The sequence below is a fragment of the Kogia breviceps genome, chromosome 15 (assembly GCF_026419965.1).
Source record: "Kogia breviceps isolate mKogBre1 chromosome 15, mKogBre1 haplotype 1, whole genome shotgun sequence".
Taxonomy (NCBI): Eukaryota; Metazoa; Chordata; class Mammalia; order Artiodactyla; family Physeteridae; genus Kogia; species Kogia breviceps.
Window position 1 is genome coordinate 51215522 of NC_081324.1, and position 23342 is coordinate 51238863.

The 23342-nt window shown below is 37.9% G+C and overlaps 1 protein-coding gene and 1 long non-coding RNA gene across 9 annotated transcripts in view; one reads left to right on the forward strand and one right to left on the reverse strand.

Moving 5' to 3' along the window:
* Window positions 1-23342, forward strand: part of LOC131742711 (uncharacterized) — a 587718-nt gene that overhangs the window by 95139 nt on the left and 469237 nt on the right. For 3 of the 5 annotated variants that reach the window (XR_009331519.2, XR_010836911.1, XR_010836913.1), the window contains exons 5-6: window positions 980-1090; window positions 1756-3651. This is a non-coding gene — a long non-coding RNA (uncharacterized lncRNA). Of the gene's footprint in view, window positions 1-979; window positions 1091-1755; window positions 3652-6902; window positions 9558-23342 lie in introns of those variants that run through there. The other 2 variants (XR_010836912.1, XR_010836914.1) reach the window with 2 other exon arrangements.
* The window catches only part of RBBP8 (RB binding protein 8, endonuclease), an 85951-nt gene continuing 69531 nt past the window's right edge, over window positions 6923-23342 (reverse strand). For 2 of the 4 annotated variants that reach the window (XM_059039628.2, XM_059039630.2), the window contains 5 exons: window positions 20928-21068; window positions 16962-17031; window positions 12828-12924; window positions 9918-10071; window positions 8227-8614 (listed from right to left, as the gene is read on the reverse strand). In XM_059039628.2, coding sequence (XP_058895611.1) covers window positions 8517-8614; window positions 9918-10071; window positions 12828-12924; window positions 16962-17031; window positions 20928-21068 — 560 coding nt within the window. In that variant the 3' untranslated portion in view covers window positions 8227-8516. Of the gene's footprint in view, window positions 8615-9917; window positions 10072-12827; window positions 12925-16961; window positions 17032-20927; window positions 21069-23342 lie in introns of all 4 variants that reach the window. The other 2 variants (XM_059039629.2, XM_067015230.1) reach the window with 2 other exon arrangements.

The window sequence follows — 23342 nt, forward strand, 5'->3', positions numbered from 1 at the left end:
CTCTCTCTCTCTCTCTCTCTCTCTCTCTCTCTCTCTGTCTCTCTCACCTTAGTATCTCCAGCCATTGTTGCTTCAGCAGCTCTCTAGAGCATTTAGAGGTGATCTTTAATCTCTCCCAGCTAGAAACCTGAATACCCTGCTCTGATTTAGGGGCATTCCCTAGCTTGCCCTCCTCTCTCTTTTTGCAAGAATTACTGACTAAGGTTTGTTAGGATTACTGGAAATCCACATCACCCTTATTTTGAGACCACTTTTTTTTCTCCCAAATATCTTATTGAAATAGATCGATGGTCTGTATGGCCAGGCCACTCAAGGTGGCTGTTCTCTTGCTCTGTACATCCTCTGCCCGACCAGTCCCTGCTTCACCTACACCCTGCTCACACAAACGTGCTTGCTCTCTGCCCCAGCTAGCGACTGTTCTAGTCCTTAGGCCAAGTGGCTCCACCTGCTAGTTTATTAAAGGGAAACATCTGCCCTTGTGATGGTTGTTAACCTGAGGGCCTGGGAGGGACCGGCCCAAGCTGCTAGTTTCCCTGGTAACTGATGAGCCAATCTGAGGTCAATTCCCGCGATAACTGGTAGCGTCTTCCTCCCAAGTAGCGAGATTGTTGCTATGGCCTGCCTACCCGCCTGGTGGGGTGGAGTGTCGCTCCAGGACCCTTTGTTTTGGACGTGTAAGATTCCCCCTGTCTAATAAGTCACTGATGTCTCTGTCTCGGGGCTCTTTATTCAGTCTCAAGACTGGGCAACTACAAGGCTTGCAGCCCAACAATTGGTGAGCCAGCCAAGCGGCTGAGGAAACTCCCGTGAGCCCTGAGATGTGGGGAAATAAGGACGGGGAATGGAACGTTGTTGGGGAAGTTCCAAGGTGGCTGTCCACCAGCATTTGGGGTGCTGTGGTAGCTGTCTACCATGAGAGATGTCTTTCTGTTCCATTATATTGACATCCTGTTAACCTCAGTCTTTTTCCTGTTTAAAGGTAGCAGCCCCGTGCTCCTGGCTCATCTGACTGCAGGGTGATGGCTGGTGAAGACAGACAGAATGCAAGGACCTGGATTCGCTATCAAATAATTGGGTGTTATCTGGTCAGGTAAGGCAAACATACCCCTGACCCACCACTCCTAAACAATTACAGACACCAGCTTTAGGGATGTTAACTCAGGGACAGGCTTGTGAATTGAATGTGGCCAGTTACCCAGAAGGGTTTGGTGGGGGCCTGAGGCGGTGGCAAAATAATGAAAGGGTACTCTTGGGCTTCTGGTCCCAGCTGTGGAAGGGGGCAGAGCAACGATACCGTGTGATGGAACAACAGCTCTGTGCTGCCAACAATGAGTTACAGCAGGTGGAGGACATTACATAAGGCCTACCTGAGTCATCGAGCAACACACAAAAACACACTATCTGGGGTCTGGAACAGCTGTGTACGACATATGGGACCCCACCATGGACATCGATAGTGACCAAGGAACCCACTTTACCGGCCATGAAGTTCAGGAATGAGCCAATTAAGAATGACGTACACTGGCATTTCCTTATTACCCCACTGCTCCTGGGCTATGAACGGACTACTTAACAGCCCAGATGGGAAACCAGCTCTCTCAACACGTGACACATCCCAGGAGCAATTGTCCCATTTCCTACACCATGATAACCCAGAAGCAACTAGTCAACACAAGCCGAGTTCACCTGTTGGCCACTGAAGGACAGTTGCCAGCTATTGGTCAGGACAGTAACTTACTTTTGCCCTCTCCACAGGGTCTATTCCCAGGAACACGTTATAAAATGGCCCTGGGACTGGCAGGTAAGTCCCTGGTGGTTTGCTTTTCCCGCGCCATGAGGAATAGGATTCGAAAGGGACTTAAGAGATTTCACCTGTCTTCTACCCAGCCCAGCTGAGACTGCTGAAACAATCCAGGCCCCCTACTGGAGAAAGGCACTATTGTATTAGCCTGTGGTCAGTTGTTACACCACCTCTCCAGCATTCGGCACTGGCTCTGAGGACTGAGGGTGGACAAGCAGGATGGTACTGCAGGGCAGGACGTGGCGGCATGGCGGCAAAGGGAGTGTCATCTCAGAATGCTGTTACTGCTTGTATTTTGCTTAATGGTCATGACCTTCCCTGTCTGGTGCCTGTTAAAACATCTTACATTTTGTCCCTAGTCTGAATGGAGGGAATCTGTTTGTGGACTGGGCAACAGTGGTGGCCTAACTGCGAGATGAGTTTGATTGCTGGAACTACAGCGAGATGCTGTTGTTGTCCTCTGGAATAACATGAAAATTTGACCTGATGAGGCGTGGCTCTGAAGTTTGCCCACCTCTTGCACTCTTTGATGCTCTTCAGCTTGTTGTCTGTATTGCATTTGCGGTATTTGGTTGCAGGGCACCACTACGTACCTGATCCCAGGGATATCTCGGAAGAGGGGTGAACCAAGATTGTAAGGGTCATGCAGGGTATGTGGGGTGGAGTGTATGGCCAGGCCGCTCAAGGTGGCTGTTCTCTTGCTCTTTGTACATCCCTTGCCCGACTGGTCCCTGCTTCACCTACACCCTGCTCACACGAACGTGCTTGGCCTGTGCCCCAGCTAGTGATTGTTTTAGTCTTTAGGCCAGAACGGCTCTAGCTGCTAGTTTATTAAAGGGAGACATCTGCCCTGGAGATGGTTGTTACCCTGAGGGGCTGGGAGGGACCTGCCCCAGCTGCTAGTTTCCCTGGTAACTGATGAGCCAACCTGCAGTCATTTCCCCCTATGAATGGTAGCCTCCTTCTCCCCTGACTAGCAGATATGGTTGCCATGGCCTGCCTGTTGTCTGTCCTACATGGTAGGGTGACCCCTTGTTTTGGACGGGTAGGATCCCCTATCCAATAAATCATTGTCTCTGTCCCTGCCTTGGGGCTCTTTCTTCAGTCTCGAGGTTGGGCAACTACAAGGCTTGCAGGCCTGTGGGGTGCAGCCCAAACTGATCTAAGGTTGGTCTGAGTTTCATCTCTTATTAGTTCCTGCCAACCTTTGGAAATGTTTGAGAACACTGAAAGGGTCCAGAGTCAGCATGAATGAATGATTATCTGAGTGAATAAATAGAAGGATCAGTACAAAAGAAAACCTCTTGGACAAATCTTCAACTGGATAATGGGCCTCCCTGAATTTGAGTGGAGAGTAACATATATAAGGGAAATGCCTTAGAAAGAGTACTGGAGGCCAATTGTTACTGCCCTATAATCTGGACTATGATTTCATAAACTGGTTTGTTGGGCAAATGTCCACTATGTAACTGTTGCTGGATTCTTTAATGTGTGAAAGTTCACTTCAGAATTAGAGATGAATGTATTCCTACTTAATAGTTTTACATTTATAAATGATGTGTAAAACAAGGGTCTCTTCCCACTTCCAGTGCGAGACCCGCATCCAATTGATCGTTATGTCCCTTGTTACCACTGAATTGGTTATCAGCTCACTGAGGAGAAACTGTCATATTCATCTTTGTATCCTCCCTCAGCTGCCACAGTTCTGGTAACAATCATTCAATTGCTTACATTTCTTTCCGATTCCTACTGCCACCTTCTTGGCCCAAATGTTCTTCATGCTTGGAATATTACTAAATTTCTTTATTGCACACCTGATTCTATGCTTGACTACCCCCTGCCCCCCCCCCCCCACAAAAAACCCTCATTTTATGTATTATATATTGCTGCCTGATGATTATATATAAATTAATACGTTACTACCCAACTCAATATTTTGTCAGGGGATGTTTGAAAGCTTATCATGTTGCTATTTAGTTTTCCCTGTTGTCTTAAGCAATATTTCTTAGATTTGACTCATACTAATAATCTGAGAACTTAAAAAAAAAAATAAACAAACTCATTATACCTGAATCAAAATTCCCACAGAAGGAGCCCAAGAATCTCTATTTATCAAGCATCCGGGTGACTTTTATGATTAAGTACTTGTGGTTATTGTACTAGCAGCACTAGTATCACATGTTTTGAAAAAGTAAATTTGGGGCCCCTTCTCACTTTGGGGTCCAGCAATCTGATTTAATAAGTCTTCCAGGTGATTCTGATGTACACTAAAGTTCGAATACCATTGAACTAGCCTGTGACAATGACTTAGGGCAGTGGTTCTCAGATTTGGCTGCACATCACAATCATCTAAGGAAATTTAAAAACAAAAACAACACTGATACCTAGACCATACCTCCAGATATTCTGATTGAATTGGGGCACAGCAAGCATTTGACTAACATATCATCATGGATGCTGAGGCTGATGTAACCTACCACCTATAACTCATCTCAGAATTTTGTATTTATCTAGCCTTACTGATTGGATTTATATGGTGACAAGTTTGAATTCTTAACATAAATGTGTGCATTGAAGATACTGAGGTTCTCTGTAGACAGATTTAATTTGAATAAAGGGATCATCTACTAATGGTTTGAAAACCACAAGCCTACAGACTCAAGTCCAAACCCTTCAGTCTTGCCTTTAAAACACGAGTTTGTCTCTCTTACTAATACCGCATAGCCCTACTCTCTAGCTGTAATATTGGGTTGGCCAAAAAGTTTGTTCCAGTTTTTCCGTAGCGGCTTATGAATGAACGTTCTTGGCCAACCCAATATACCTGTAGGAAGTATGCTTCCTAGCAGCTAGGAAGGGGAAAGAGCACCAGACTGAGGTCCCAGACTACAGTCTAGTTCCAGCCTGTTGGACCTTGGCAAGTCACTAACTCTCTTTTGGCTTGTTTCCTCATTACGAAGGGAGGGGCCAGAACTGAATGATGTCTAGCACTCCTTCTGACTTAGTGTTTTAGCATTTTCACATTCAGGTTCATTTCCAACTTAGACTGTGCTGTCCCTTCTGTAGGATAACTCATCCAAAGGCACAGGTCAAGATCTAATTATCCTTAGCGTTTCTTTGGCACTCAGTCCATGCTTCTTTGACCTCTTAGGCATCTTTGTGTGTTTATGTCTGGTCTCCCACTGGGTAATAGATTTCACATATCTCTTTGTATCCCTAAATGCCCAGTATAAAAGTCCATGTTATTTTTCTCAGGACCATGAATTATGGCCGCTGCCATTTGTTTTATTCCAACAATAGCTATGTTGAAAGCTTGTTTTTGCTGAGTGAGCTCTCATGACTGTACCAAAGGTTTCCAACTTATATCTTACTTATCCTACAAATTTTCTTTTATGATAGTCCTATTCAGCCCCTAGTTTCCACTGAATATTCTCAAAAAATAGCTCTCTTGTGGCCTCTGCTGGTTTGACCGTAGACAGCTGCTTCACTGATTCCTTAAATGCACACTAAAGGATTCAAGTGTAAGGACACTTAAGTTTTCCAAGGAGCCATTCTAACAGCATCAGCTCAGCAAAGAGAAAGATTTTGAGATGTCTCTTAAACTGCTAGGCTTGCTGAGAATAGACAGTGGTAAAACCTGATATATTTTAAATGCTTATTTCTGAAGTGGCATTTTTCAAAATTAAACCCATGCTTGTTAAGATGTCAGGAATAAGTGAATAAGATTCTTAAGTGTGTTCTTTAAAAGCTTGCCCCTGGGGCTTCCCTGGTGGCGCAGTGGTTGAGAGTCCGCCTGCCGATGCAGGGGACACGGGTTCGTGCCCCGGTCCAGGAAGATCCCACATGCCGCAGAGTGGCTGGGCCCATGAGCCATGGCCGCTGAGTCTGGCTGTCTGGAGCCTGTGCTCCGCAACGGGAGAGGCCACAGCGGTTAGAGGCCTGCATACCACAAAAAAAAAAAAAAAAAAAGCTTGCCCCTTTGGAATAAACTTGTCAAAATTTGCCTGATTCTGATACTTGTATTATACCTGGCAAAGATAAAAGTGCTTGATAAAGGTTTAAGTAAATGTACTAGTGTTATTTGGTTTACGTAACACTATTCCTTTTTGACAACTAAATTATAAATTAAAGACGATCTGGGCAAGAATCTTTTCAGAGTTATTTGTTTTAGAGGGCCTAAGAATGTTCTCTGTAGGTTTTAAAATACATATGCTAGATGCAATTTTAAATCGAGTTACTAATACGTTAAGCTGCCTTTCCAGTTGGACTTTGGGAAATTTTTCACTATGTGAGAGGTGTTAAGAATATCCTTCTGCTTCGTTTGTTCTTTTCTCAAGGTAGCATGTTGTATCTTCTATATACATTTGGATACCTATGATGAACTCATTCAAACTGTTGCCTCTGACAACCTTACGTTTCAAATGATTTAATTGGGATGCCTGTCTGTCAAAGGCACGAAAGGTGTTAATCCAATGTGAAGTGCTGACGTTGAGGTTCTGCATGCTTTCAAAGTTTAAATCACAGGTCTTCAACTTTAAAAAGCTCACAGACAACCTGAAACTATATGTAACTACATATAGTGATTGATACATATTTGTATGAAAATACTGTCTAACATATATAGTGCTTTACAAATGAAGAAGCCCTTTCATATATCTTCTTAAATCACAAACTGCAGTTCTGTGTTTAAATGCATCTGTCTAACTCAAGTGTTTTTAAAAAGTGTCTATTACATTACTTCATTTAAAGGTAGAGCTGGTCAACAGCAGATGAAGAGACCTCAGTTTATCCAACCTCACAGGGTTACTGAGGAAAAATGAAAAATGCTGGCTAAAGGGTTGGATTTCTGTTAAGCCACAATCAGGTAGACAATCTCTTGTCTCTGCTTAGGCTACCTTTAAAAAAAAAAAAAAAACATCACTGGAGATATACAGGTCTAACTGCACATCCTGTGGTGCCCTGTTCCAATCCAGGTGTCTCTCAGTGACTATTCTAGCCATTGAGACACAGGGAAAGTTATTGGGAGGGCCCTTCTGGAAAACTTTTTAAAGAAGGACAAAAACAAATGACATGTGCCTTTTTCTTTTCCCTTCTACCTGCCTAGAACATGGACATGATTCCAGAGGTGGCATAACTATTTAATAGTCACAAGGATGAAGGCCACATACAAAATATGAAAGAGCAGAAAGCTAGAAGAAATCTGCGTTTACAAGGGCATGGACCAGTTTGGACTGCCCATCTCCAGACATTCTAATGTGAGAAAAAAAACTAGTCATTTGTTGTTTAATCTTTTTTGGATCTATTTTTTTGCAGCTTAGTGTTAAGCTGATACATAAATTCACAAGATTATTTGAAGATTAAAAGAGAAAAAAAATCTATGTGAAGAGTGTAACATGGTTTCTAGCATATACTAAGTGACCAATGAATGGCTATTATTTGGGGGAGATTAGTTGACTGCCAGTAGAGAACAAAAAATCAAACAGGATAAATAATTTGGGAAGAGAAGAAAAGTGCTGCATAGAAGCTATGATAGGTCCATTAAAAAAAAAATTAAGAATCACATTCAGAGCCAAACAATGTACAGAGGGTCTAACATAAAAGTAGATACTAAATGTAAGTGATTTCTTTTCCAATCCCCTCTGAAAACATAAAACTGATGTCATTTATTCATGAAAACCTTGATCAATGAGGAAGATGAGACTAAACAGATTTTTTGAAAACTCTGAGAAGTAAAGGTTATATCTATAAGGTTATTTAGGTTTTAGTGAGGCATTCCATTCAGTGTGTCATGTACTCCTGCTTATGTAATACTGTCAAGATCTGGATTAAAGGAATACACAAGACACTGATAGGTAAAATGCCACTAGAAAAGGTGACACAGGTGTGGTCAGTCATCTTGATGACTCAGACACTAGGTTCCAGAGGAGTAGAAAGTTGCTAAATACAGAAATCTATTTTGTTCACAAATTGGAAGTTCACAACATCAGTCAATCCAGAGAAATACAACTAACTGAATTTGAACATGTGGGCGGAGAAGAACTCAAATTGTTTGAAAACTGCACTAGGAAGAACAAGTATGATGAAAAGAAAACGTGAAGAGCTGGAATAGTATGATCAGAGGATGTTAATTTATAGTACGTGGCAAAGGAAAGAAAGTTGGTTATTTGTAGTCACCTTGAAAGGAATTCACTACTGAGTAGTACTTCATTTCAAGTCAGTGAAAAAAAGCTGGAAAGTTAAAAGGATTATTAAAATTTAGCCTTTTAAAAGACATGAATGCCAGACATTGGCATGACCTACATAATAGCAACTTGATTAAGAGAATAAAAATCTATGTTAACATGAAGTCACTGCTGAATGTGAATACCAAGGGAAGATGGAGTAAAAGATCCAAAAGGCAACAAATCAGACTACAACTATCATATTTTCAAAATTGTAATTAGGTATTACCAAATAAAGTAATAAACAACTTTTAACTTAGAGTGCAAAATAAAAGCACCTTATTACTTTAAAGGTGCAAAAGCAAGAAAATATGACATAAACTTATCCATTTTTAAATAGTCATCTGTGTGATGGGTAAATGCTATTTCAAAACATTTTCAATAGAAAAATGATTTATAAATCAGTTTTCAGAAGATCAAAAAAAATCAATGTTTAATACCAACTTTAACTATAAATAAAAAGAATATTGTCATCCCTCCTGTTTTTGCTTCAACATTTATGTCTTCTGCTCTTTGCCTTTTGGAGAAAATATTGCATTGTAAGGCTGCCGTCTTTTTGGACGAGGACAAGGATCAAGATCTTCTTTAATGTAACCTTAAAAATAAATCACAAATTTAGAGACAATATCTGCAACATATTTCAGCATATATCCAGTAAACATGTGTCTCATTTAATGCCTTTTAAGTTCACATGATTCTTCTATTAGCTGGTTGTGTTGATTAATGATTTCACTACTTAGCATCAATTTTCTCATTTATACTAAAAACAACAGCAAACATTTATCAAATGTGCTGTATACATTATCTAGGATAACTCTCACACTCCTCTGCAGCAGCTTCCACTATGCCTATTTCACAGCAGAGCTAATGGAGACCCAGGGAAGTTTGATAACTCACTCAAGTTCCCAAAGCTAGGAAGTAGGAAAGCTGGTGCCCTGCCCAAGATCTAACTCCAGAACCAGAGCACTTAAGCACTTTCCTATTCTGCCTCCCATTGGTTGCAAATGGGGACAAATGGTAAACATGAACTTTTTACTATTATGATAAATTCCAGGTGCTTATCAAAGACTTTTTTCAGTAGCTATTTGTTGAGATGACATGTCCCTATATTCTTCAGACTATTCGATTCTCCTAAGGTATCTCCATTCACGTAGTTTTCAGGGGAGGATTCTGCTCTGCCATACCCCTAGGCCGTATTAGGGGTACAAGCACAGGCTCTCTCCAGACTGTCTAATTCTATATGATGACCAAGCAGAGACATCATGTCAAAGAGGACTTGTTAATGGGGAAAGTGGAAGTATGGTAATAGCTGTAAGAGACTTTGCATCTTTTAGAAAAACTTATCACTAAATATCTGGAGCTTTAAAGCTGCATACGTTCTCAAATTACATTAAATGTAAGTGCTGTATTTGAAGGGGCTAGATGCATGTCAACAGTCTCCCAAACAAACAAAAGCCCTTTTTACTCAAATATGTTTTATAAATAATTAGCATTCTGAATAGTGAGGTTTTAACATCTAAAATTCAGGGTAGTCTCTTTAAAAAAAAAAAAAAAGATGCTTTTCAACAATATAACTTTGCTGGCAAGTTTTGTAAAGTTATGAAGTCATTTTGATGACTGGATAAAACAGAAATTACTTTCTGAAATTTGAATGATAAAGGATAATGTATACACAATCCCATTAAAGTGCTTATAAACAATCTATGATTCCAATGAAGTTATTTGAAGAGTTGAAAGTTAAGCCTTTATCTTTACAAAATTGTATTTATGTCACAAAACTGGCACCCAACTTACAGCAGAAGGTAGAGAACCATGGAGAAAAAGTTTAGTGTTTAGATTCGGGTATACAGAGTATATTTTAAAAAAAAGTTCCAAAATGTTACAGTCTGTATTCTCACCTCTTTCCATACAAGTCTGAGTGGAAGGAAAACCAACTTCCCAGAAATTCTCTGGTGTGTTGGGTGGAATGTAGCGAAATCGGTGTCTTGAGCAGGAAGCCAACTTCTTTTCTCTTTCTTCTGCTGGAAAATCTGCATAATACTGATAATAAAACTGGTGAGTTTTCCACTTAGGAATAATAAATGGAGTGTTATGCTTACTGGTTATAAGCTAGAAGCTAAGAAGACTTATTCAGCATGCTAAGGAAACTGAATTCTCACTGATGATAATATTAGTAAATAATACTATCTCTAAGTAAATTACTATATAAATTACTAATGATAATTAGTGCTGGTCTGTGAAATGTTTGCTCCATAAAGGAGGCTGTATCACAATGTGAAAAAACATACTGCTTCCTGCATCAGTAAAGTCTTACAAGTAAAAAAAGCATGCCAGCTGAACTTTACAGTGTCCTTAGTGGTACAGCTGATTTATATACTGGTGCAAACTGTTCATCTTTTTCAGACCAGTAACAAGAAGGCCAAGGCCTGCACTCTGAATAGCACATTTCTCAATTGTTATTTGAATATAACGTGTGTTTTGAAGTAATCTTCCTTTCACTACAGTTTTTTAAAATAAAAATTTAGCTTTGAATGTTGTAGGCTTCACGACTTCCCCTTTTAAACTAGATCTTTGAATTAGGATCAAAGGCATGTTTTTGCAAGTGTGATCATAAAGAACCTGAACTTCATGCAAAGAAAGATAAAACTTTTATGTGAAAACTATACCGGTCTTCAGGCTCTAGATCTAAAGAAAATAAAGCAGTAGTGTAAAGTTTAATAGAACACAGATGATAGGATCACATAATCCAGCTAATTCCATTTTACACTTGAGGAACTGAAAATCAAAGTGATAATTCACCAAAGATATCACCTATTAAAAGTGGCAGATTTAGGACCAGAATTTTTTTTGAAGTAAAGGTTTTTAATATATTTTTCTTTTACATACATTAATTAAAGGTTTTAGAGTATCTCTGAAACTTTTTGGGGGGAGGGTATCTTTCTCTTCATTCGCATTGCCATGAATATAAGCCTTTGTTACCTTAGCCTGGGAACTGCCCTTAGAGAATCATGGTTATCAGTCAGTGTTAGAGAAACACTGCCACCAAATTACAACATATTTGAAAACAACAGTAGGCTAGTGTAGCTGTTAATGCAGCAAGCAAGCGGAAGAGTGTTAGATAAAGTCAGAGAGGAGGTGGGGTGGGAGTCTGCTGTCCTTGATAAGGGCTTTGTTACCATTTCTTAGAGAGGAAGACAACTAAGGATTTGGGGCAGAAAAGTGACATGATTTAACTTATTCTAAAAAGATCATTTGGAAAAAAGGCCATTCATTGCTGTGTTGAAAGTACAATCAGTAGGATTTGCTGATAGATCCATTACTGAGATATGAAAGAAAAAAGTAGGTAACTACAAGATCTCTGGTTTAAACTAGAGAAGAATGGACATATAAAAGGCTCAGAGATAAGGTTTGAGAACTGGAGATAGAAACTGTGTGTTTGCTTTAGGACACGTGAAATTTGAGGTGACTATTAGCCACATGTATATTGCATATTCCACATGTGGAATAGGCAATGGGAAAAATATAGGAACTGTAATTGTAAGCATATAGACAATATTTAAATACATGGGACGGGCACCTTCACTCCTGGTCATGAGGGAGTAACAGGGAACAGAATTACTCTCTACCTTAGAAAACTGAAAAAATGTAATAAAATGCATGAAACAGTGTTTTCAGAGACTGGGTAACAGCACAAAAAATGATTCCTGAGAGAAGGAAAGCAAATTAACAGTGTTTCCAGCAAAAGAGCTTTTTTCTCACTGGTAGTAATAGTTCCACTTAGAACTAAAAACTGGAGGTTTACTTAGTATAGACCATATTCCTTAATTAAGAAATCATGATACATTCGTGTTATGAAAACTCATGATACAGGAGGAGGTTTTGCTTGTATCACCAAACTGCTTTCCAAAATAGTGATCTCAATTTACACTCCCACTGTTAGTATATGACAGCATTTTTCTCACCAAATGCTGACCTGCACTGTAACCTATTCATACATAACTTTAATGTGCTTGGTTATCAAATTCTCTAGCCATAGTTTTTAAGAAGAAAATTTAAAAGGGGAAGTACATTGCTGGAAGCAGGTATCCAACAGCTAAAGGATAGCAAGGGAAGAAATAAAAACAATAAGTTTCAAAAAGACACAGAACCTGCCTTGCACTATTTATTAAGAGGAAAACTAGTACAATCTACTTCAAGATATACTATCTAGTCCAAAACACCCAATGTATAAAAGGAAAATACAATTGTGTTTTAAGGATGAAGTAGAGCCTATTCATCACATTTTGTTTAGAAAGGAAAATGGGGGGAAAAAAAGAGCTTATGGTTGTACCAGTTATTTAGAAAAAACAATTATGAGTACATCTCATTCCTGAGAGTGCTGGTGTTTAAGTAAAAAATAAAATAGCCAAGTTTCCAACTAAAATGTCAAAACTTCGCCCAAATAGTATATGTATTAGAGCCTCTGCTGTAACATAACACAAGGTAAAAAAATTAAAAGATATACAAATAAATATAGAAAAGACAAATGGCACAAATGTCTTAAGCTGGAAATAAGAACTACTGCTTAGGCTCCAGATTCACTTAGAGAATCTAAGAGAAATTGAGGGCTTTCGTTTTCATCTGTATCTCTCAGGTCCCAGCCAGTATGTATACTTTATGTATTCATTCTGTTATTCCTGGCTCAAACTTGTTTCTAGATACAAATATGGTTTGTATATGTGATTTTTAAATCATGCATATAAAGCCATCTTTAAAAAACCCAAATTTACATTATTGTAAATACTGACAGTATTTACATTAGTACTTACAATTTCACATTCCTTACATGTGTGTCCAAGCAATTTTCTTCTTTCTTCTTTTTTCCGGACCACCTCAATATGAGGAAAATTTTGTAAGCTAGTCTCTCTGGGGGGAAAATGAATTAAATTTATCTGTTACTATAGAGAGCTTCGGTTTAGGTTTTAAATTAGCAAAGGTGAGCATCCAGAGGAGAAATAATCCCGAAACATTCATTCATTTTATTTGAAATGCTTCCTCAGAATGTGAAAAAGAAACAAGCATGTCTTCATTCACTCTCCACTAAAATATAAAGTATTTTACATATTACATAGTATTTTACATATCAGGTATTTTTATAGATATTTTTCTCTAACTGAAAAAGATAACTATTACTTCCTATTTTTGCCTCTGGCTGGCTGAAAATAATTATTAGGTTGGGAGGTAAAATATAAAATAACCTAATCACAAAGGAATGCTGTACTATTAAACTCAGGAATTCCTATTCTATAACAACTGAGAGAATACTGCCTGTTAACTCGGTTTCTAGTACTAAAAACCATAAATCAGGGCTAACCTACTCCTCCCCCCAAAACAGATTCATTTGTTTGCATGTCATTTACTATTTTCTCCAACAATTTGTTGCTTCCATCTACCTTAAATTCTTCAAAATATTAAGCACAATTATCATTTGTGCTTGTCCTTAAAGACAAAGATTCTATTGTGAACCACTGGAAACCTAGGAAGGGTCAAAGCCACTGAGGTATGGATTGATGAGGTATATAGTTCTTTGGTAAGAAAAAGCAATCAGGAAGCATAGAACATTTCTTTATTAATATACTTGCATCCTACTTTAAAAAGCCCAATACAGAAAACTCCAAATTTACAAGTAAATGAAGACTTATGTAACACCATATACATTTGTTTATAATAGAAACATCACCAGTGAACTTAAACAGTCTGACTCACAAAAACTGACTTTAAAAATGACCTGTTGGTAACACATCTACTCCTTTGAGGTATTTTGATAGTTGGTAAATACTGTTCTTCAAAAAAAAAAGCTTTAAATGCTCTATTTCAAAACATATCAGGTTATATAGGTCCTTTTTGTGCTTAAATCCAACAACTCTCTGGAGCAACCAGTAAATTAAAAAAGACCAAGAAACAACAGATAAAAAAATACTGCCATGACTATACTTTCTTTCAAATAGTTTATGGAATCTTAGGTTTATATAGAATATAATTTAGCCATATCCTTTCCTCTGAATCTATTCTGTTTCTGTAGTGTACTGTAATGCAGCAGGGAATCCACTAGTAGACTGGCAGTTGCAGTAGACATCAAGCATCACCTAAAAGGTTACTAAGCTTCTTGTCCCTGACATAATACAACCTATCTTCCCAGGGGTTGCTAGTACTCTCAGTGGGGAAAGGGACCACACTAACTCTGAGACTTATACTATCCCTACGTCTTTACCCATGTCCTGCATCTCCAGCTATCTAATGGTTTTAGAATAAATAAAACTACTCATGTATTTTTTTAAAATTTAGTGAACCTATGGGACTTCCCTGGTGGTCCAATGGTTAAGAATCCACCTTCCAATGTGGGGGATGCAGATTCGATCCTTGGTCGGGGAACTAAGATCCCACACACTGCAGGGCAACTAAGCCTGCGTGCCAAAACTAATGAGCCCGCACGTCTCATCTAGAGAGTCCGCATGCCGCAGACTACAGAGTCCATGCATCTGAAGCCTGTGCGCCACAACGAGAGAGAAGTCCGCATGCCACAATGAAGATCCGACAGAGCCAAAAATAGGAAAAAAAAAAAAAAAAAGTTAGTGAACCTATACTAGAAACATCTGAAATTACAGTTCTTACTCTGCAACCTTACTTCTAGGAATCTATTCCAAAGATGCACAGGCAAAAATTTGAAAAGAGAATGCAGAAGGCTATTCACTGTAGCATTATGCATGCTAGCATAACTGTAAACAACCCAAATGCTCATTGCTAGGGAATAAACTATGGTACAAACAACAAAATACCATGAAATTAAAGAAGAAATGAGGAATATCACTATATACTACTATGAGTGATTTCCAGGACATATAGTTAAAAAAGCAAAGTAGAGAAAAGCATAATAGCATTCTACCATTTGTATAGAGGAGAGAGTACAATTATCTACATCTACATCAATTTCAAGATATACAGATAGAAATTTGCTTTTACTTTTTAAAATGGATGGAAAACCATAAATTTTTAACAAATGGTTATGTGTACAGGAATAGGAAGCTATCAAAATGAAGGGGACTTCAGACTAGAAGACAGACTTCTGAATATATCCTGTTTTGCAGCCTCTGGTATCATATACATAATTTCCTTAATTTTAAAGAAAGAATTAAAGATAAAAAGAAAAAACAATTTCTAAAAAATCAAAAGCAAAATAACGCAAACATGGATACTGGGTTGGTGGCACAACTACAGTGAAAATAATTATCCTAAGTGGCCTGAAAACACAGTGATTTGACTGTACCTTTCTGATGGGATATATCATAAGGACAAAAAGACTCAAAGTCTTAAACCATTTTCATAAATCATGTTATTCGTCATAGTTTGAATTATTCTGAGGCTGTTCTGTGGAATCAAGTTAAATAAAGAATGATGTTAGTGGCACTGAGAGATGGGATTTTCAGTAAGCAGGGAACTAGATATAGATAACAGAGGAGGTTACAGAGAAATCCTGTAGTCCTGAACTTGAAATGAAGCTATCAGTATGAACACATGTAGTTTATCTTAAAAAACATAATGAAACAAAAACTTTACTTCTAACTCTGTCCACCTAAAAGGTCCAGAAACAATGGCTGACTGGAGCAATGAGCAACCCCAGCAGTCAGACTACGGCCTAAATACTGTTCAACTAGGGCTCCTGGAGAAATGACAGATTCCAGCCTATGGCAGGAGCCTAGAACATCTTCTCATACCAGAGCAAGGAAGCTATGAAAGACAGCTAGAATAGTGTCCATTCAGTGAGGCTTCTGCTGGGCAAAGATGGGACAATCTGAGTGTCATAAGGGTGATAAATGCAATGGATTGAAATGTATCAAACATATTTATTTATTTATTTATTTATTATTTATTTTATTTTATTTTATTTTTTTTTTGTGGTTATGCGGGCCTCACTGTTGTGGCCTCTCCCGTTGCGGAGCACAGGCTCCAGACACGCAGGCTCAGTGGCCATGGCTCACGGGCCCAGCCGCTCCGCGGCATGTGGGATCCTCCCGGACCGGGGCACGAACCCGTGTCCCCTGCATCGGCAGGCGGACTCTCAACCACTGCACCACCAGGGAAGCCCTCAAACATATTTAAATCCATTAGTTCATAATGATACTTAAACAAGACACTCTCTAGTCACATTTGAGATGCTAGGGTACTATTTCTTTGGAAAACTGGTGAATAAAGGGAAATAATTAATCATTTAGCAACAAAATGACAGCTCTTATCTATTAGAGTCTTATAGGCAACAGTAGAAATTTATCTTGGCCTGTCAGATTTCTAAATTCTTGACCCTAAAATATAAACAATAACTTTACTTATTGAGTGACTGAATTTGCCAACATCATAATTTAAAGAAAAAAAGCATAAAAAGTTTTTTTGAATAAACTGCTATGCCTTAATTCAATTCTAGAATGAATAGTACATGACTGAAAGAGAATTTGCATATTTGCATAAAAGGCAGAAAGTAGCATTATGGTATAAAATCAAGATGCTTAAATTTTTTAATTTAAAAATTCTCATAAAATAATTCTGAAGCACAGCCTAAGGCCTGCCACCCAAAGGCTGTACTATATACAAGTTACAGTATTCAATCAATTCCTGAAGTTCAAATAAAGTTCACAATAAAATAGGATAAGAATAAAAATACGTTATAATGAAGCAGAGAAAATAACTGTCATCACTGTCTAAAACAGGGTAGTGGTGGTAAAAAAAAATTTCCTTATTTTAAAAATTTGTCATTTTTATACTTGAGTTCCATTTTTGTTATGGTCATAAAGTAAATGATATAGATTCTATTTTAACCAAAGTAGCAATTTTAATAGGTCAGAGATCCTCTGACAAAGATAGCTCTGTGGTACTTCCAATCACATTGCTGGTATTAACCAAGGCCAACTTACCTTTCATCATCTTTAAAATATGGCTCCACAAATGCTTTCTGTTTGACTTTATCTTGTTTATCACCAGGAGCTATAAACAAAACAATCATACCACAAACAGAATGTAGAACTTATTTAGAAATAATGAGCCTTTTTTGGGGAAAAAAAGGACAAATACCAAAACTTCTATTTTTATTGGGTTTCATACTCTGGTCCCTAGGCAATTAGTTTAAATTTTCTATAACTAATTCCTTCCTTTCTTTTTCATCTGCATAATAAGGAGAGTGCTGATTATCTCACCTAAGAATTACTATAGAGATAAAAATCATAACTATAAAAGTATTTTAGACTTTAAAAGAACTACTCAGATGCCCATTATCATCTGGCACCAAAAAACAATAACAAGGTGGCTTTTAATCTGTTCACTTATTAGTCCCGTTGATTTTTATAATGTGTCTTTAAGGTAGCTGATAACTAGGAAATAAAAATTTTATCAGAATATTGGCGACAAAATAAGAACTAGAGCCCATGGACGTGAATCCCAAGTTGTCTAGACTCAAATCGCTAACTGCTATCATCTGTTCAAATAATCAAAATTTACTGAGCATTGTGCTAAGTTCTGGACATAAAATGTAGAACAGGAGAGATCAGGTCTTCTGTCCTCATGGAGTTTACATTGCAGTGAGGGTAACAGACATTAAGCAAGCAGACAGCTAAGGCTACCTGAACATGTAAGGTAATAACTGATGAATACAGAGAAGTCAGCCGTGAGAAGAGGTACGAATGGGGAATATTCTAGGTAAAGGTCCTCGATGGCAAAAAGTCTGGCACATTGTAAGAAGTAAGAGGAGGATAGTGTGGTTGAGATTTAGCAAAAAAGGGAAGTGTTGGGGAAGATGAGGCTGGGGTGGGGGTGGGGTGGGGGGAGTGGGCAGGTACCAGATCATGATGGGACTTGGAGGCCAAGAGGAGTTTGAATTTTATTGCAAGTGCAGTGGGAAGCCACTGAAGACTTTTAAACATTATCTACTTTATTGAGGCATAATTTACATACACGGATTTTAAGTGTACTATGATGAATTTTGACAGATGTATATTCCAGTGTAACTGCTACTACCCAAATCGAGACAGAGAACATTCCCATGAAAGTTTCCTATTTCACTGTTTCTCATGCACAAGAATGTTCTCTTATGTCTCTCCCCTCCCCAACAATCACTGATTTAATTTCTATCACCATAGCTTAGATATGTCTGTTTTAGAGGTTCATATCAACGAGATTATATAGTATGTATTCTTTTTCAACTTGTGCATTTGTCTAGCTCAACAGGTTTTGGAGACTGATCCATGTTGATGAGTCCAGTAGTTCCCTCCTTTTTGTTGTGAAGTAGTATTCCATCATGAGTATACAACAATTTATTCACCTGCTGATGGACATTTGGGTTGTTTCCAGTTTTGACCTATTACAAATAGCACTGCTATGAACATTCTTGAACACATCTTTCCGTGGACATGTTTTCAATTTTTTTGGGTATATACCTAGGAGTGGAATTGCTGGGTCACAACACAGGTATATGCTTTGCTTTTACAAAAAACTGACAACTTCAATAAAGCTGTTAAAAAACCCCGGCTGAACTGTTTTCCAAAGTATAGTCAATTTTCTACTCCACCAACAATGCACGGGATCCAGCTGCTCTTCACACATGCTAATGCTAGATGTTAGCAATCTTTTTAACCATTTCTGGGGGGTGTGAAGTGTTATTGCCATCCCTGACTGTCCAAGAATGTTGATCGTCTTTTCATGTGCTTATTGGCCATTCAAATATCTTCTTTTCACTGAAGGATTTTTAAGCAAGAATACATCCAACTTAAATTTAAACTAAATCACTTTTAATTCTCTGTAGAGACTGGGCTAGAGATAAGAGATACATAAAAAGACCAGTTAGGAGGCCTGGAATAGAATAGATCAGAGTGGCTCAGACCAGGCAGTGGCTACAGAGATGGAGAGAAGTGAAGTGTTATGAAATATATTTTGGAGATACTGCTGCCAGGGTATTAGACTGGGCATGAAGGTCAGGTGAAAGAAGTCAAATATGACTCCCACATTTCCATCTTTAGTAAATGGGAGGATAGTTACTGAGGCTTAATGAAACCCAGAAAGGCAGAGGAAGATCAAATTTGGGTAGAAAAATTAAGATTTCTATTTGGAATATATTAATTTTGAGGTGCTTATAAGATGTCCAGTATGTAATTGGAATAAAGTCTGAGGTTCAGAAGAGAAAGGATGAGGCTGGGAGTAATGAATATATAGAAACATCTTTTTCCCTTGCCTTACAGAACAGCACATACTCTCGCGTTCTTCCTACTTCATTCATAGGCTGCACCTCCTCAGTTTCCTTTGCTGGTTTCTTGTTTGTTTCTCTGACCTTCTAAAGTTGCCATATCCTAGAGGTCAGAACTTGAAATACTCCTCTTTTCTATTTATATTCAATTCTTGGGTGTTCTCACTCAGTGCCATGACTTTCAGCTCCATCTACTTGCTGTTCACCTCCTGCTCACTAAATCATTTTTTAAAATTCTGGATTTCCTGTCCAAACTTGACACATGTCAACTGCCTACAAACACCTCCACTTGAATATCTAGTAAGTACTAACGTGTCCAGAACTGAGCTTTTGATATCCTGCCCGAAATCTACTCCTTCCTATGAGGGAAGACTAGGTAGCATTTTGTGATATGGGGGTCTAGAAAATGAAATAATGGACAGAAAGTCCTAAATTCTATGCCTGAGTGACTGGGAAAAATAAAAAAGTCGGAAAGGTCACTTGGTAGGAAATAAATGGAACTTGGTTTAGATATCTTAAGTTTAAGCTGTTGAAGAGACACAAAAGTAGGATTACTAAGAAATGCAGGGCTGGATTCATTGGAGAAGTCAAATGAGATGCAGATTTGGAGTTTTATTTTCAGAGGTAATTTAATAAAAGCATGAGAGAAAATGAGTGTGAGGAAGAAAACAGTGTCTTGGGGATACTCTAGGAAACAGGGAGTTGCCAGAGATCAGAAGAGCAGTGCAGCATTGCCACAAAATCTAAGTGAGAAGAAATTCTGGGATGTTCAGTGTGAAAAGCAACTTAAAAAAAAAAAGAAATTAATAATTATACCTTATAAAAGAATATTTTTTTAAAGTGAAACCAATTTGCAAAGGGCTTGGGAAGAAAAATGAATTGAACAGTTGTGAATTTTTATCACGAAATTTGCTTAATCAAGTTTTTGCCATGGACTGAGCAAACAAAAGCATGCTGTTATGTATCTTTGGTTAAGGTCTCATCCTGTGGGCTGTCACCTTAAAAAGCACAAGGACAACATTATCAAGATAGATTTATACTCAATGCTTTGACTACTGTCATAACAGGAGTTGTGCTCATTTAAGCCACTATAAAACCACCTTTGCACTAAATTAAAAATTATGACCATTTTACTCACAGTAAGAAAATGAGATATTTAGCAATAATTTTAACTAATTTTCAATTCAGATTATCTACTTAAGAGTTTCACTTAGACTGTTCTTCTTTTGATTGCTATCCTACATTATAAATTACTGCTTCTAATAAAACAGATCTGAAGAAGGCAGATATAGTATTTTATCTGGGAAGGTAAAGTATTCAAGCAGGAAACGGGGTCTGAATTTTCTGCAAAACTTCCTCTTTTCACTCAATTACAATAATTCACTTAATTATGGTATCACTTAACAAAGAATTTTCTCAAAACTTTTATAAGCTGAGTGAAAGGTTCATAGGAACCCTCTGAACTATTTTTGGTAACTCATCTATTAATCTGAAATTATCTTTAAAAAAAACTGGAAAAAAATTTATTCAAGAAGCATGAAACTTGGTTAAGATACCTCATTAAGCCTCTGTTTAATAAGCATGATGACTTAATTTACTAAACTCAGTGTATTAGAAAAAACCATAATTAGAAAGGAAATTGCCTCACAGTTTGGTTTTTTCGTAGCAGTTGACAACTCCTCTTCATCTGCTATTTGAGGGAAGCTATCCACCAAACAGGATTCATATTCTTCATGTGTAGTCCGATCAAAGATATCTTCCAAGCTATCATTCATTTTTCTTTCTCCATCTGTGTGAAAGAGCATTGGCTTAGGCAACAAGCAAGCTTATTGCTTTCTATGTAGACCAATGTGAAACTTGTAGGAACTGCCACAAAATAATTCAGATGTGTATGAGGCAACAGTAAACCCCAAGCCTGGGTAGTTACTGCACATTTATAAAGGTTTTATGTTATGCCTTCAAATGTCCTTTACTCATGTCAAGAGAATGCTACTTTTTGTTACTGTCATTATAAATGTTAAAAAGTATTTTTCTCTCTATCCGCTCATGTATCAATATAATTCATACTAAACCAAAAGGAACTACCAAAACGAATGGTGAGGAACAGAAAACACAGCATAATAAATGGTGAAAAATATGAAGTTTAAATAAACTATGTATAAATAACTGACATCAAAATCTCTATAGAGTTTTGTTTACCTGCTTAGTTTTCTAATGTGGTAGCAAAAAAGTATTTTCTTGCATTATCATTAACACTTGGAAGTTCAGTGTTACAGAAATAATGAATTCAATTCCATATTTGATATGCAAAGTGCTAACTTCATCTTCAGAGTACTAACTACATTTCCCTTATATAATTATATTTTTAGAAACACCAGTTTACTAAAAATAGAAATAGATTCAGTCGGCTAACAAATGTGACAAATCTGAAGCCTACCAAGATTACTCTATATAAAGTAACTACCACCTCCCCCCATGCAGACTCTCTGGCACCTCACCCCATTTTATCTTTCCCTAGCACTTGCCATCATCTAGCATACCATACTTGTTTGTTTCTCCCCTATTACAATGTAAGCTCCACGATGTAGGTACTTTTGTTCTGTTCACTATTCTCTCCAATTCCTGATACAGAACTGTGTCTTGATAATTACTGAATGATTAAACATTTGTTCATTTTTCATTTTGAGGGTCAAATCTGTAAGTAAAAATAACTTCTATGTGCCAGGAAGTATGCTAGGCATTCCCAAAGCATTCTGTGTATGCTGTTAGTAAATCACAATAAGTTAATGATTTATTTTTTTGCGGGTCAGACTTCTGATTGTAAAGTGCTTGAGGACAGAGACCATATCCTTATTGATCTATCATAGCATATACTAAGTCTAACACAGAGATATAAAAATCAGTTTTTGACTTGAAATAGCAGTAATTGGGAGTTTAATGGTATGTTTCATTTTTAACCAATTCTAAGTATGAAAAATGATCTACCTTATGGGTAAAATGGGCAGACTGTTTTTTTCCCAAGTATGGGCTCAACAATATCTCCTATTCCATTTGCTGTTCTTATAATGTGATCCTGGAACTCCTGCTGAGCAACTTCTGAGTCCAGATCATAAAAATACCATGCACTTCTACCTTGCTCTTTGGGGATGCTCACTCTGGAGACCTAGTGTCCAAGTAATGAGGAAGCTCAAACTAACCCATGTGGAAAGACTATGTGGAGAAGCCCTGAGCCTGAATAAGGAGAGAGAGAGAGAGATGCAAAGTATCTCCCATCTGTCTAGCCCTCTGCTGTTCCGGCTCTAGCCACCGTCTGTCTATGACTGCATGAGACCCAGAGATAGAACCACCCAGCCCAGACCTTCCTGAATTCCTGAGGCACAGAATCTATGAAAGATAAGAAAATGGTTGTTGTTCTAATCCTCAATTACTGGAGTGACTTATTTTTCAGCAATAGTACTCACAAACACCTTAGTCAAAATTATCTAGGTAATTTTAGTGTAAGTCCTAATTAAACTTATTAGTTTAAGTTCTAGTTTCACCTCCATATGATACTTGCTTCAAATATATTTGGGAAACTATCACCTTCTTAGATTAACTAGATAAATTTGAAGCCAAAGTTGTCATACTTTGTTTTTCCCTTTTCTTACAAAACTGAGGAAAACATTATCAGGAACTGGTCCCAAGAAAAAACTAATCTTAAGAGCAAAGTCATCCTCTTAAGAAGAAAGTTATTTAAGTGTCATTCACTATAAAAAGACAATAAATCACTGTTAAGGTTTACTTTTTTTCCCCCAACATCTTTACTGGAATATAATTGCTCTACAATGGTGCATTAGCTTCTGCTGTATAACAAAGTGAATCAGCCATACGTATATACATAACCCCATATCCCCTCCCTCTTGCATCTCCCTCCCACCCTCCCTATCCCACCCCTCTAGGTGGTCACAAAGAACGGAGCTGATCTCCCTGTGCCATGCAGCTGCTTCCCACTAGCTATCTATTTTACATTTGGTAGTGTATATATGTCCATGTCACTCTCTCACTTTGTCCCAGCTTACCCTTC